The sequence below is a fragment of the Hippoglossus stenolepis genome, chromosome 20 (assembly GCF_022539355.2).
Source record: "Hippoglossus stenolepis isolate QCI-W04-F060 chromosome 20, HSTE1.2, whole genome shotgun sequence".
NCBI lineage: Eukaryota > Metazoa > Chordata > Actinopteri > Pleuronectiformes > Pleuronectidae > Hippoglossus > Hippoglossus stenolepis.
Genome location: NC_061502.1, coordinates 15544791 through 15557293, shown reverse-complemented (window position 1 = coordinate 15557293; position 12503 = coordinate 15544791). Strand labels below are relative to the sequence as shown.

At 40.5% G+C, this 12503-nt stretch overlaps 1 protein-coding gene across 1 annotated transcript; it reads right to left on the bottom strand.

The window, feature by feature from the left end:
* Positions 1-940: 940 nt before the first annotated feature.
* si:dkey-12h9.6 (macoilin) lies at positions 941-12320 on the bottom strand. Its single transcript, XM_035143768.2, has 11 exons — positions 11689-12320; positions 9808-9949; positions 9547-9673; positions 9283-9406; positions 8736-8914; positions 7451-7913; positions 7203-7361; positions 6437-6607; positions 5490-5616; positions 4210-4384; positions 941-3118 (listed from the first exon to the last, which is right to left on the bottom strand). The coding sequence occupies exons 1-11, from the start codon at positions 11763-11765 to the stop codon at positions 2928-2930; spliced, it is 1935 nt and encodes a 644-aa protein (XP_034999659.1). The 5' UTR covers positions 11766-12320; the 3' UTR covers positions 941-2927.
* Positions 12321-12503: the final 183 nt, after the last annotated feature.

Genomic DNA, 12503 nt, shown 5'->3' with positions numbered 1-12503 from the left:
GGCCTGTGTTTGGTGTCGTCTTGTTTTTGTTCGTGTCATGTTGTCGATGGTAAAATGTTACTCAAACATGGAACCACACATTCAGCTTTATAGTGCAATGGCAATTTTAATTGTTAAGGGAAGTAAGAAGGCGAAAGATTTAAAGATCCTATGTTTTCTGGTGTTTCCTGTACGTTTAACTGCTTTCTGCTGTTGATAGCAAACATTGATACCTGGTGTAAATGAGGCCTTAACAACTGAGAGCCATGATATGGAGCAGGTTCTCGTGTACGCAGACGATACTGTGTTTTACATGTATGCTTCTAAAGTAAAATATCTCCGTTAAAATTCAAGGAACAAATGAAATCTCAGTAACCTATTGACTATTTAGAAGAAGTTCATTAAAAGAATTATTAAAGTATCACCTCTTTCACCTTAAAAAGTTTTGAAATTTAAGAATCTGAGAAAGGAACATTTCTCTTCAATTGAACCGACAAGTGATAAGCAAAGATTACAGCTTTTAAAAATGTCACAGGAAAATTTGACGTTAAAAACTCTTAATATTAGATAACAAAATTCTTAATTAGTCCCACAACAGGGAAACGGTCCATTTTTGCATTTAGACAAAAATTTTCCTGCATATTCTAGAAATCCAAACTTAAAAAGTATGCTTTGGTGTATTTTTATCTTCAAGATTGGAAACTGAAGTAACTGAGTTCATTCCAGTTAAATAATGTATACACACACACACAAATGAGAGAAAATCCACTTGTTTAAATTATTTATACAAAAGCCCATCCTGGTGTATCAGAGGGAGGGATCTCCACCCTCAGAGCATCACCGACAATTATTTGTTCAAAATGTTAAGAAACTAGCCCTTGTACAAGTAGATCCATGTACATACTCAGAGTCACAATGTGTGCTCGAATAACAGCTGAATAAAACACGTTTCATGCTGACAAACACGTTGCCGTACAAAATTACAGCAGTTTTAATAAAAGTACAGCGAGACTAAAAATATTTTTCCATATAAAACGCCCTAGAAACGCACACTCTAAAGAAAAAGCTACCAAAATGGCGACATCCAGTTCATGAGTGTTTTTCAGCGGCGATTTTTCAATTCTGTACATTGTGAGTAAAAAAAACAAACGAAATTAAAATAAAAAAAAACTACAAAAACAGTACATAGCACTTCAATTCAAACACATTACTCTTTCACATTAAATCTGTGTTTTACTTCCCAGTTTGAAAGTAGCGTATATAGGCACAGTAATTAAATTCATGAACCACGTTTGGTCGACACCGTTCCTTCTTATATCACAACTCCACTTTGACTCTAATCTCGGGCCGATGGCGTCACTCTCGAACACATTCTCTCTCTCTTTTCTCCGTTTGCGAGACAGAAAGCTGCCAAACATCAATGCTTAGTTTTCAGCTGTCAGTGGAAACAAGCTGAGCTCCTGTTCCTCCTGCATCTCCTCAACGTGATCAGCTCAATCACAGACAATTTAACATGGCGTCATTGTTCAGGGGAAACGCTCAGATGTCGCTCTAGAAATTTCAAACAAAGACGGCGTAGAATAGAAATATGCCAACTCTGAGGGGTCGCTTAAAATAAACAACAGATTTTAAATTGTTAATTCAATGAACCGATGACTTTCGTCTGGATTTCAATCCAAATGATCAAAGTCCTGACAGGCCCTGACAATAATTGTTGCATATTTGCTCTGTTAAAATTTAGAATATGTTGATGTTGGACAATAATAGTAGTTTATACATTTATACTCTTATTTATTCAAAGAATGTATGGAGAAGGTTTTAAATACAACTGAAGTCCATAAACAGAATTAGGTTCAGGACATAATTCAATGGTATCATTTCTCTATTATCCTACTAGTGTAAGTAAATGTTAAGTTCAAAGTTTTTAAAGCTAAGTGGACCAACATCTGTTGAAGCTTGAAATCCAAAACACTTCAGAATGTATATTTTTTTTATATAATAAGGCTTTTTCCACATGAGATATTTTCAAATATGAAAAAGCAGAGGTGTAAATGATACGAATAAAAATGGCTTATTTCTATTTAGCTGCTTCAGTGTAAGTTTCCTGGTTCACGGTCATTGTTCACTAGGAATATAAAAAGGCCAATTCAATAATATTGTCCTCAAAAACACCAAAAATCATTCGATTTAGATTTTATCAGCATCACTGCCGATCAAGATAAATCTGTAATAACTATTAAAACAAAGATGATTGTATTTTTTTCAATCTTACAACCGTGTGTAAGAATAATACTTGTTTATTTTTATTTTTAATGTCAGGAACAGATTTGTCTTTTTAAAGCTGCAGTCGGTAACTTGTTAGTGCGTCTGTAACGTAAAGGAATTACCGTACTTGCAAAATTTGAACTTAAATAATCGGAATTCGTAAGTAAAGAATGAATTCATACTTACGGATGTGAGATCATTTCAGATCCTAGAGGAGAGCGGCAGATCGACGGGGTCCAGTTTTATTTGGACTAAACATTTGCGGCCGCTTCATCTACTCTTTTGTCAGTTGTGTAAAAACCCAGCACCAGTTTCCCCACAAACCTTCAGTGTGTGAACTGGTCGAGATGTTTGTGCTTTTCTCTGTTTGCATCCCAGTTTGATGGTTGACACTGTCATGGCGGCGTCTTCACATAAAACTCGTGCCTACGGCAGCTCTGCATATCAGATATCTTCGTTTTCAGCTCGTGATGTGCGAGAGGAGACGTGAAATATACAGAATGAAGTAGCACCGTCAGTGCAGCTAAAGGCATTCGACATGTGGAGGCTCCTTCTGGTTCCACTCATGGCTGGAAGTAGACGACTGTGTGTTGTCATTTAGCTCTGTGATAAAAAATCCATTCAAACCCCTCCCCCGCCAGTTTTTTAGGATGGCGAGGAGGTCCGGGGATCTGGCGTTCCCTTCATTTCTTCAGACACTGGTACATCAGCGCTCGTGGGTTCAGCATGTAGCGCTCGGAGTTGAGCAGCTTGGTGAGATACTGTGGCACCTGAGGCCGAGGAGCCATGTAGGAGACACCGGGGCTGACGGCCATCACCTCCGCAATCTTCTGCTTCATCTCGCTTATCTCCCGATTCTGCTTCATCACTTTATCTGTAGAGCAGATAAACATATTTCATTCTACAAAAATAGAAACTTATAACATTCCTATTGGTTTCTGCCACAACCTGCTCGACGACTGAAAATCAAAACGTGAAATCTATGATTGAGGACAGTAGAAAGAGAAATCAGATATTCATATATTTGAAACTAGAGTGCATTCAGTTAAATATATCGAAATTTGCTTATTTCTCTTCAGATTCATATCGACAAAAATTATGTTTTCACGCCTAAATCTTGTCTCGCAATGACATTTGTACAAGAAATAAAATGTGCAAAATTTCCAGTGATTCAAACAACTGACCACTGAGGTGTGGACCTTTAAATGTAGAATATAACCAAGTGGAAATCCACCTTGATGGTTTGAGAGCTGCCATTTTGGAGCCTCTAGTTTGGCATTTTGTCCGGCGCCATCTTGGTTGTTTTAAAAACCAGAAGTAACCATATTTGGAGGAGAGGGGGGGTGGAGCCTGACTGAGAGGACTCTGCACGCCCACCTACACCTGAGAGCTGCTAGCTGTCAATCACACATTAACCACACCCCCAATGTATACAGTGTTTTATGGTCTATTTGACTCTACATGGGATCATAATTTATTTCTGCTGTATTGAAGAAGACTTTAAACTTGTGATTGAGACCATAACCTCTGTATGAAAATAATAACGACGAATAATGACGTTATACATCAAGATAGAAGTGCACTTCCGCATAGGCTTCAATTTCTGGACCTGGAGTCTTGATTTTTATAAACACGTCTGAGAGTATTACATGAAATATTTTTGTTTAAATACATTTTACCTTGTTTGGGAAAATGCTTGAATGGAAAAACACTTAAATTACTTCATAGTTCAGGAGTGGAGCCAAAATGCAAAGTGCTTTAATACCACTTGTGGGAGCTTTGAGACCCAGATTCCCATCCAGAACTCAACTATTGTTCTTTGTCCCCTGCTTCAGATTTAATTCTAATCTGATACCATTTTTAGATTTCCTCAGACACAGACACGTCCTCCCAGTTAGAAGACTTAAGGTTTTAAAACTTATGTTGCACACAGAGAGAGAACTGATATGATATATGAGTGTGAACCTTGAGCGATCTCCAGCTGTCTGCGGGCGTCTCCCAGTGCGGAGAACAGGTCCAGCTTGATGCGAGTCTCTGCGCTCAGGTTGTACTCCAGATGCTGAGCTTTCTCCTGCATGGCCGACAGCGTGGACAGCAGCATGTCCGTCTCTTTCTCCACACAGCGGTACTTTCCCAACGCCTGAGTCCAAGAACACACCCACAGTGAGGACAAGTGCAAAACATGAACACATGCATTTTGTTTGACTTCCTGCGGTGACCACCTGAGGGAGTCAGCACTTTGGTTTCCCAAGTGTTTTTAAAGCATGTTTATAATTTCAAGTCAGTTTTTCTTGAGTTCTTTTGGAAATGGAGTAAGTTTTGTTCACTTAAGGAACCAAAGCACCACAGAGAAACAATGATGAGCGAGCCAGTCACCAAACATGAAAGCTGCACGGTGATATTCTGACGGATGATTCTTTCTGCGTTAACAGTAACTTTTAAAGTTTTATTTTGAAGGAGTTGACCTGCACTCACAGGCAGTGCAATGTTTGTATGAAAGACCTGGCGTCTGTTTCAGCATGCGTCATGTATGAGTGCGCCACTGAAAATCAAACCACACAATACAACAATGACCAAACCTGATGAAAATAACCATGTGATGACAAAGTGCAATAATACGAGTATTTGGACCAAATGAGAGAAATCAAATCTGAGATCTAGAGAATAAAGTCGTAATATGATTTATATGATTTTGGATCCTTAATATTATTACTTTATTTACAACTTTATTCTGGCAATATTATAAAATATTTTCTCATTACAGTACAACTTTATCCTTGTAATATTTAGACTTTTTCTATTAAATTAGGACTTTAATCTTGTAATATTTTTTCTCATTAAAATACTACTTTAATCTTCCAATATTAAACGTTTTTTTCTTGAAACATTCAGACTTTTTCCTCAATGGCGACTATATTCTCATATTTCGACTCCATATTCTCCAAATCTCAGAATTTTTTTTTTTCTTCAACGTGGCCCTGATACTCCATGGTACGATACGTTGACTGCAGGCCAAAATAAAATTTTAAAAAACACTCAAACTTCCCATCATCATCAAAACCACGGATGTTTCTAATAAACTGCACAAACACAAAGTATTAGAAACATAACAAAATAATCATGAACAACAACTAAAAAACGGCAAAACTACTACATGACCAAACTGAACACAACCAAGTACTGGACCACTGGAGACTCACAGACAAACTCACAAGTTCATTCTGAAATAGAGGAAAACAAAATACCTCAACATCACTCTCTAGATCTACCACCCGATTCTCTTTCACTTGATACTCCAGCTGCAGTTGTTTGTACTCTGTCTCTAGATCTTTAACCCTTTTCCTTAACATTTGGGTTTCACAGTGCTCCTGCCTGGTGTAGGAGACGGAGAGAATAACAGTTTGGAAGCGGTGAGAGAGGGGATTCATTTCGAAGTCAAGACCAGATCACACAGAAAGAAACATGGCATTTCATCAACATAATATCATTAATGAAAATATGCTTATTTGCTCTTTTTGGGCCGAGAGTTAGACGGGAAGATTGACTGTAAATAAAGATGGACGTCATGACAGCTCCCACAAGGGAAGCCAAATCATCTTGATCACCCCCTGGTGGATGGCTGCAGTATAGGGTCATAAACCCCACCTCCTCCATGTTAGCAGATGGGACATTAAGAAAAAATTTTAGGTAACTATTATCACACTGATCGTTTTTCTGGTAAGTTTGTTTTTAATTGGTTATTCGATGCTTTAAAAGAGATGGCATGATTGACAGATGACACTGACACGCGATTGGTCAAGCGCATAGGTCGGCGGTTGTGCAATGGGAGGAAGTGCAGACACGCAGACACAGCCAGCCTTGCTCTTTAAGGTTTCCCAGTCTGCCTACCAACACCTTTAAAGCTCACTGTGACTCTGGATAAAACCAGGCTAACCGTTCCCCTCTGTTTCCAGTCATTATGCTAAGCTAAGCTACCCCTGTAACCCTGCAGTAACTAACAGTAACTAGTAACTGCAGCTAAACTAACGCAGCTAATGTCTAACCCTGAGCAAGAGAGCAAATAAGCATAATTAGGATTTTTCTTCCAATTTCTCCCCATATACTAACAGCAGAGTTTAATTGTACTCAGCTGTAAACAAATGCAGATCCAGCTTCTGAGGCAGTGAACCTCGACGCTGACGATGGGATTTACCTGTTTGTGAAGCTCCGTGCTGAGCTGGCGGCCTCCTCCAGTTTCTGAGCCTGAAGTTCAGCCAACTGCTTCTCAGCAAAGAGTCGGGCCTCCGTCTCCGCTCGGGTCTTCTTCTCCAGCATCACACCGCTCTGTTTGTCCCGCTGCTTGGTTTTAGTCAGACACAGAATCCTGCAGGAAAGAAAACACGTTAACTTCACTTTGGATAAGGTCAGAAATGAGACCAGAGAATAAAGAAATAAGCAGGTTAAAGGGGAACCAGGATTTGTTTAAAGAAAGGTGTTTAGAGAACTGTTGTAATTGGACTAAATTATGAAGTCAGTATATTTTTCAGTAGTTTTAAAGTTGTAAAGACCATTATTAGTTTTTTGATAAACCTTTGTAAACAAGAGAAACATATATCTTTAAAAATTAAGAAAATAAAAGCTTGCATTCTTTTTTGTGCTGAGAAAACACACAAAAAGAGTTGGTGACACAATTAATGTACAGTATTCAGAATAGTGTGATCAAAACTCTAATACATGTTCATCACAATGCAGCAAAACATTCAGATCAAAATATTCCAAAGTATATCATCAGATCTCAGTAAAATTATTATTTAAATAAAAATAACTTTAAACCACAATCAACCTGAATATGAAATGGCTTTAGGGGGTTTTAATTGGGTAAGAAAAATCTCCTTATCTCAGCCCCTGTGTTAGTTTTGCTTGTGGTGTGTAAAGCCGCCCACAGACAGAGACCCTTCCCCTGAGTCTTCATCACTCACTTGCTCTGCAGCAGGATGTTGGACTGTCGGAGCAGAGACACCTCAGGTCTCAGGCTCCTCTCGCTGTTGGTTAAGTTGCACATGTGACTCCTCAGCTCCTGCTCGCTCTGCCTGCTCGCCTGCAGCTCCCCCCTCAGCTTCCTCAGCTCCTGCTCCAGCCTGAAATCCAGAGAGAGACACAGGAGCGTTGATTTCACCACCACATGACTCATCTCACACCGAGCTGAGGTGGATCATCCCATTCTTACTTGTTCGTCTGCTCAGCGTGGTGATTCTGAGTCGCTGTCTTGTCCGTCACGTCCCGGTTGGGGCTGACCGTTTTGGAGCTGGACCTCTGCTTCTTCTCAGTCCTCGCTGCAGGTGGAGACGGCGTGTTCGTGCTGCTTCGAGTTTTCGGCGAGGAGCTTTTGGCCGCCCGCGTGGCTTTGCTTCCCTGCTCCTCCTGAGGTAGATGTTCCGGGGTGGCAGAGGATTCTGGTCCTCCCGCACCACCGTGCAGCAGATCTCTGGACTCACCGGCGGCACCGTGTTTGGACGACGACTGCCGCCGGTGCGACTCAGCTGACTTCACCTCCTGCGCTCCCTTCTCCGTCGCTCTCTCCTCGCTGCGGATCTGGAGGCAGTCCACAGTGTGAGCCTCGTCCTGGGCCACGACAGCACCGTTCTGACACTGATACTGACTCGACTCGGGCTTTATCTTCCATTTCGAGTCTGCAAACACAGGAACAAGTAAAGGTTAATGCCATCACTGTATTGCATATGTAGTCACAGGCATTTACTTCTGTTCTTCAAAAGTTTTCAATCAGTTTTTTGTTTTCTGTTTCACTACAGTAATCATGTTCTCTTAGCATTAAAGACCTGACCTGATCTAAGCTGAATTCTGCACCAGGGATATAAAAATGTAAAACAGAGACCAGCAGAGAAAGTTCATCTTCATCATTTGGGTGTTTTAGAAATTTAGCTGCAGACAAAGATTCCTCGACGGTGAAGCTGTAGCTGAGCGGGATGGACTCACCTGTGCTCCTTCCTCTGACTCACCTCCCGTTTATAAGAACAACAAAGTGCATAAAAATGATAAAAGCAGCAGCAAACTGTCCACTTACATTCAATTAAGCTGCACCAAATTACACACTCATAGATATCGGTTCCCTGAAGGTGCCTAGTTTTCTTTTCCATCAAGATCCATGAATGATTCTCTGGGAATTGTTACATAATATCAAACACATCTATGTCAGAGCAAGACCGGAGAAAAACCATAACCTCCTTGATAAAGGTAATTATTGATCCAGACACCCAGTTTCTGCTCATTTGTAATAAACAGTGCAGAACAGAGATGTTACTTTGAGCGTTGATCACACGAGAAAAACCAGCGCCACCTACAGAAACCTCTGATCTCTCACCGCTGGAATCTTGTTTGACAAACAACCTCCAGGAGGTGTAGCACAAAAACACAAAACTTTATATAGAAGCTAAGCTGGGGACGAACAGAGCAACAATGAGTGTGTAGTTGTGAGGGTTGGTAGTTGAACTCACTGCTGCTGCCGTCGGCGCTTGTCTTGGGGAAAACCTGCAGGCCTGGGGGGAGCGAGTGCTGCAGGAGGTGCATGTGGAAGTCGTTCTCGCTCTGAACCGCTCTCTGTATGCGCAGCTTGAAGATGTTGGTGAAGTAGCAGGTGGCATCAAACCCCAGATATACCACAGGATATCCAATACTGCACGTGCACACAGAGGGGAGACACTTAGTATACGTGTGCTTGGTTGTAAAGATATAAACATCTTGGCTGACAGATTTGTATTATTAATGCCTACTCTATTAATAAATGCATGCATATTTAAATCTTTTAAATCCTACTCGGCTGGCGTTTGGCTTGTGGCATAAAAGTGAATTTGCTCCCGTAATCTGTGGCACACAAACACGGAGGCTGGTTCTTGACAGCACACGTGGGGATTCAGAGAAGTTTAATACTAATGCTGCTTTTTTTATTAATGACAGCTCAGTTCATTTCACGCAAGATTCCTCAATCTGGAGACTTAATTTCACTTCTGCTGGCGGAGGAGTAATCAAAACAGGCAAACGTACCAGTGTGCAGCGAAAAGATGAGACAGGTTGGCGTGAGAGGTTTTAAGGTCTTTGAGTCGGAGCGAAGCCTCTGTGTACACGAGTATAATCCACAGGGACACCGTGGATATGCAGATGCCCTTCTCTGAAAAGAAATAAAATAATAATCAGACGTGAAGGGATGGGAAAAAAACTCATAAAACTGATTTATTCAAATAAAAAAAGCTGCATGTTCATGACAAAACAACATGTTCTGTCACAAAACAAAAGAATCCACTGACTCACCTGTGTGCCATATGTAATTGAACAACACGTAGGTGCTGGCCACAAAGAACAGCCAGTGCAAAGGAACAAAAATCAAACAAAAGATGTCAAGAGTGAAGGCAGCGCAGACGAAAACAACACAGATAACCTGCAAACACAGAAAAACACCAAATTTGAGTCAAATGCACTGGATTCATTCTGTGGAATTAACATCATCCTCATCACTGCACACAGTCTGGAATGACACTGCAGGGGGATGCGTGAGGGGCGGGGGCGTCTCACCAGGCCGTGGCAGTGGAACGTGGTGTATACGCTCCCGAAGAACAGCCAGCATGGCCACAGGTACTCCAGTCTGAATTCAAGGATGAAATCGGCCAGCAGCACCACAGTCCACATCACCATAAACTTCAGGAAGGTGTACGCACTGGAGGAGCAATAAAAAAAATCACATGAAAATGTTTTTTAAATGTCAAACATCAACACGTCGGTGACACTAACGAGCAGTCCAGCCCCTGATTCTAGTAAATATAGACGTGGAAATACGCCTCTTTGGCCGAGACATTAAACACACACACACACACACACACACACACACACACACACACACACACACACACTCGTGAGCTAATAAAACGCTTGGGATCGGATACGAGACGTGAAGCCTGTAATTGAGCAGCTGCATCTTAAAAGTGCAGAACATCCTCTCAAGCAGAGGCGCACGGAGAACAATGAGCGCTCCCGCATTCATTTTCTCAGGCGACCACGAGCCAAACAGGAGCTGTGGTTTCCTCCTTTGTTCTGCCCGTCCATAGGCTGCTATCACATCACCCCCTTCTTTGTTTGGTAACCATGGCAATATTTCATCTGGAGGAGAGAGGGAGCTCCACAGCATCCCATTACACGTCCACATCATCAAATCTGCCTTTTAATAACACACGTAGAGGAGGATGTGTGGTTAAACATCTCCTTGTGGGTTTTTTCACCACAACATGGAAGTTATTTCTCAATTATCTTGTATCCGATGGAATTATCTAACCTGGAAGAATCATGTGGGCAAGAGAAAGCAACACAGCAGCTTAAATCCCGCTTACATTTTCAAATTGGCTTTATAATGTCACTAAAAGAGATTATCTTAATTCACATCATTGCTATTGTGAATAAAATAGCCTCATCAAAAAGGAAATACTTCATCTTTTAACAGTGAAAGCAAAGATAAATTCTTAACATGAGCACAGATTGGACGTTTAGTGTCACTAAAGGAGTGTATTGTAATTTATCCCGCTAGTAATTTCAATATATATATGAAAATGTGCAAGTTATTCCACATCGGAAAGGATCAGTTCATCTTAATCATAAAGGGAGAACCACAGCATCTCAAATCTTCCTTTATAGTATTACTAAATGAGTGTATTTTAATTTATCTCTGTGGTATCCTGACTAGTAATGTAAAATAAAAAGTAATTCCACAAAGAAAATGTACTATTTCCTATTAAAGACACATGAGGCAGGAGAAGAGCATCGTAAATTCCCGGATCCATGGATTATGTTTTTTAATTTAAAATGTAAAATAATCACAATAGCTCCCAAACGTGCAAAGTAAAAAATTGTGCAACAACGCAAGTTTTTTAAAGTCAAATACTTGAACATATTTTCTTACAAATTTAAGTAAAATATAAAAAATAAATAAAACATTGCTTATTTTTCAGAAAAGTTCATTCCAAATAAAAATAGCTTTGATTTGTTATAATTCTCATTATTATTATTATTTGCTTTCCATCTTTCTTATGTGAAACAATGGCTCATAAAACAAGTGGTTTCTTCCTCCTGCATCTTTCTTTTAAATCTAAAACAGCTGTTTATATTTTGGCCTTGTCTAAAAACACAAGTATTAATATACATCTGGTACACATGCAGATATTTGTACACACAGCAGCAGACTGTAGGGAACAACAGGCCACGTTCCCTTCCACAGCTGCTGATCCGTGTGAGAGTGTGTGTGTGTGTGTGTGTGTGTGTAAACAAAGCAGGATGAAGTCACCACATGATGAAGAGAAGCTGGTGGATTTAACAACGCCTCGCAGACACAGACAGACAGGGGGTGATGAGGCAGACAGGTGACAGCGATGACATCTCACACAAAGACCACAGCGGCCGCACATCTACCTCTCAGACAGACGCTCCGTGATCTTCAGCTTCTTCATCTTCCGCAGCCTGCTCGCGTCCACAAAGCGTTTCTTCATATTATTATTATTATTATTATTATTATTATTATGGCTGCTTCCTCTTCCTCCCGCCTCTTCCTCTTCCTCTGCTGCTCCGCGCTGTGTCTCGCCGACAACAAAAGACAGATCAGAGCGAGAGACTACATCCAAATACCAGAGAGAGAGAGAGAGAGAGAGAGAGAGAGAGAGAGAGAGAGAGAGATGCGTCTTTGTTGGAGAGGATGTTCAGTTCAACCTGTGATGATGATGAGGATGAGGATGAAGAAGATGATGATGATGATGATGTCTGGGAACAAATAGAGGCGACCAGCGGCTCGGCGCATGCGCAGTAGAGGGTGCACCTACCAGTGCTGGACGCAGGAGGGGAGCAGATCAACACACTGAACACACTCACTATAATAATAAAAACAATATTATAATAATAATGATAATTATACAAACTGCTTTACATACCCATTGTAAAAATATATATGTTGACATGTAATGAATTTAAAAATAAAAGTACATAAATATTAGAGGTACAGTTGTCTGTGGTAGAAAACGTTTTCAGACACCAGAATTAATCTATGATTGAATCAACGTTTATTTATCTATTTATTTATCTTTGTGTCACGCCCACCCGACCCTCATGTGTTTCAATGGTAAAGCTGCAGTCATCACACATAGTGACTTATTATTTTACTTCATTACTAAAGTATGAATGTATGAATGTCAGATTTTGGACGGATCGTGAGAAAGTCGTTGAAAAGCCACATT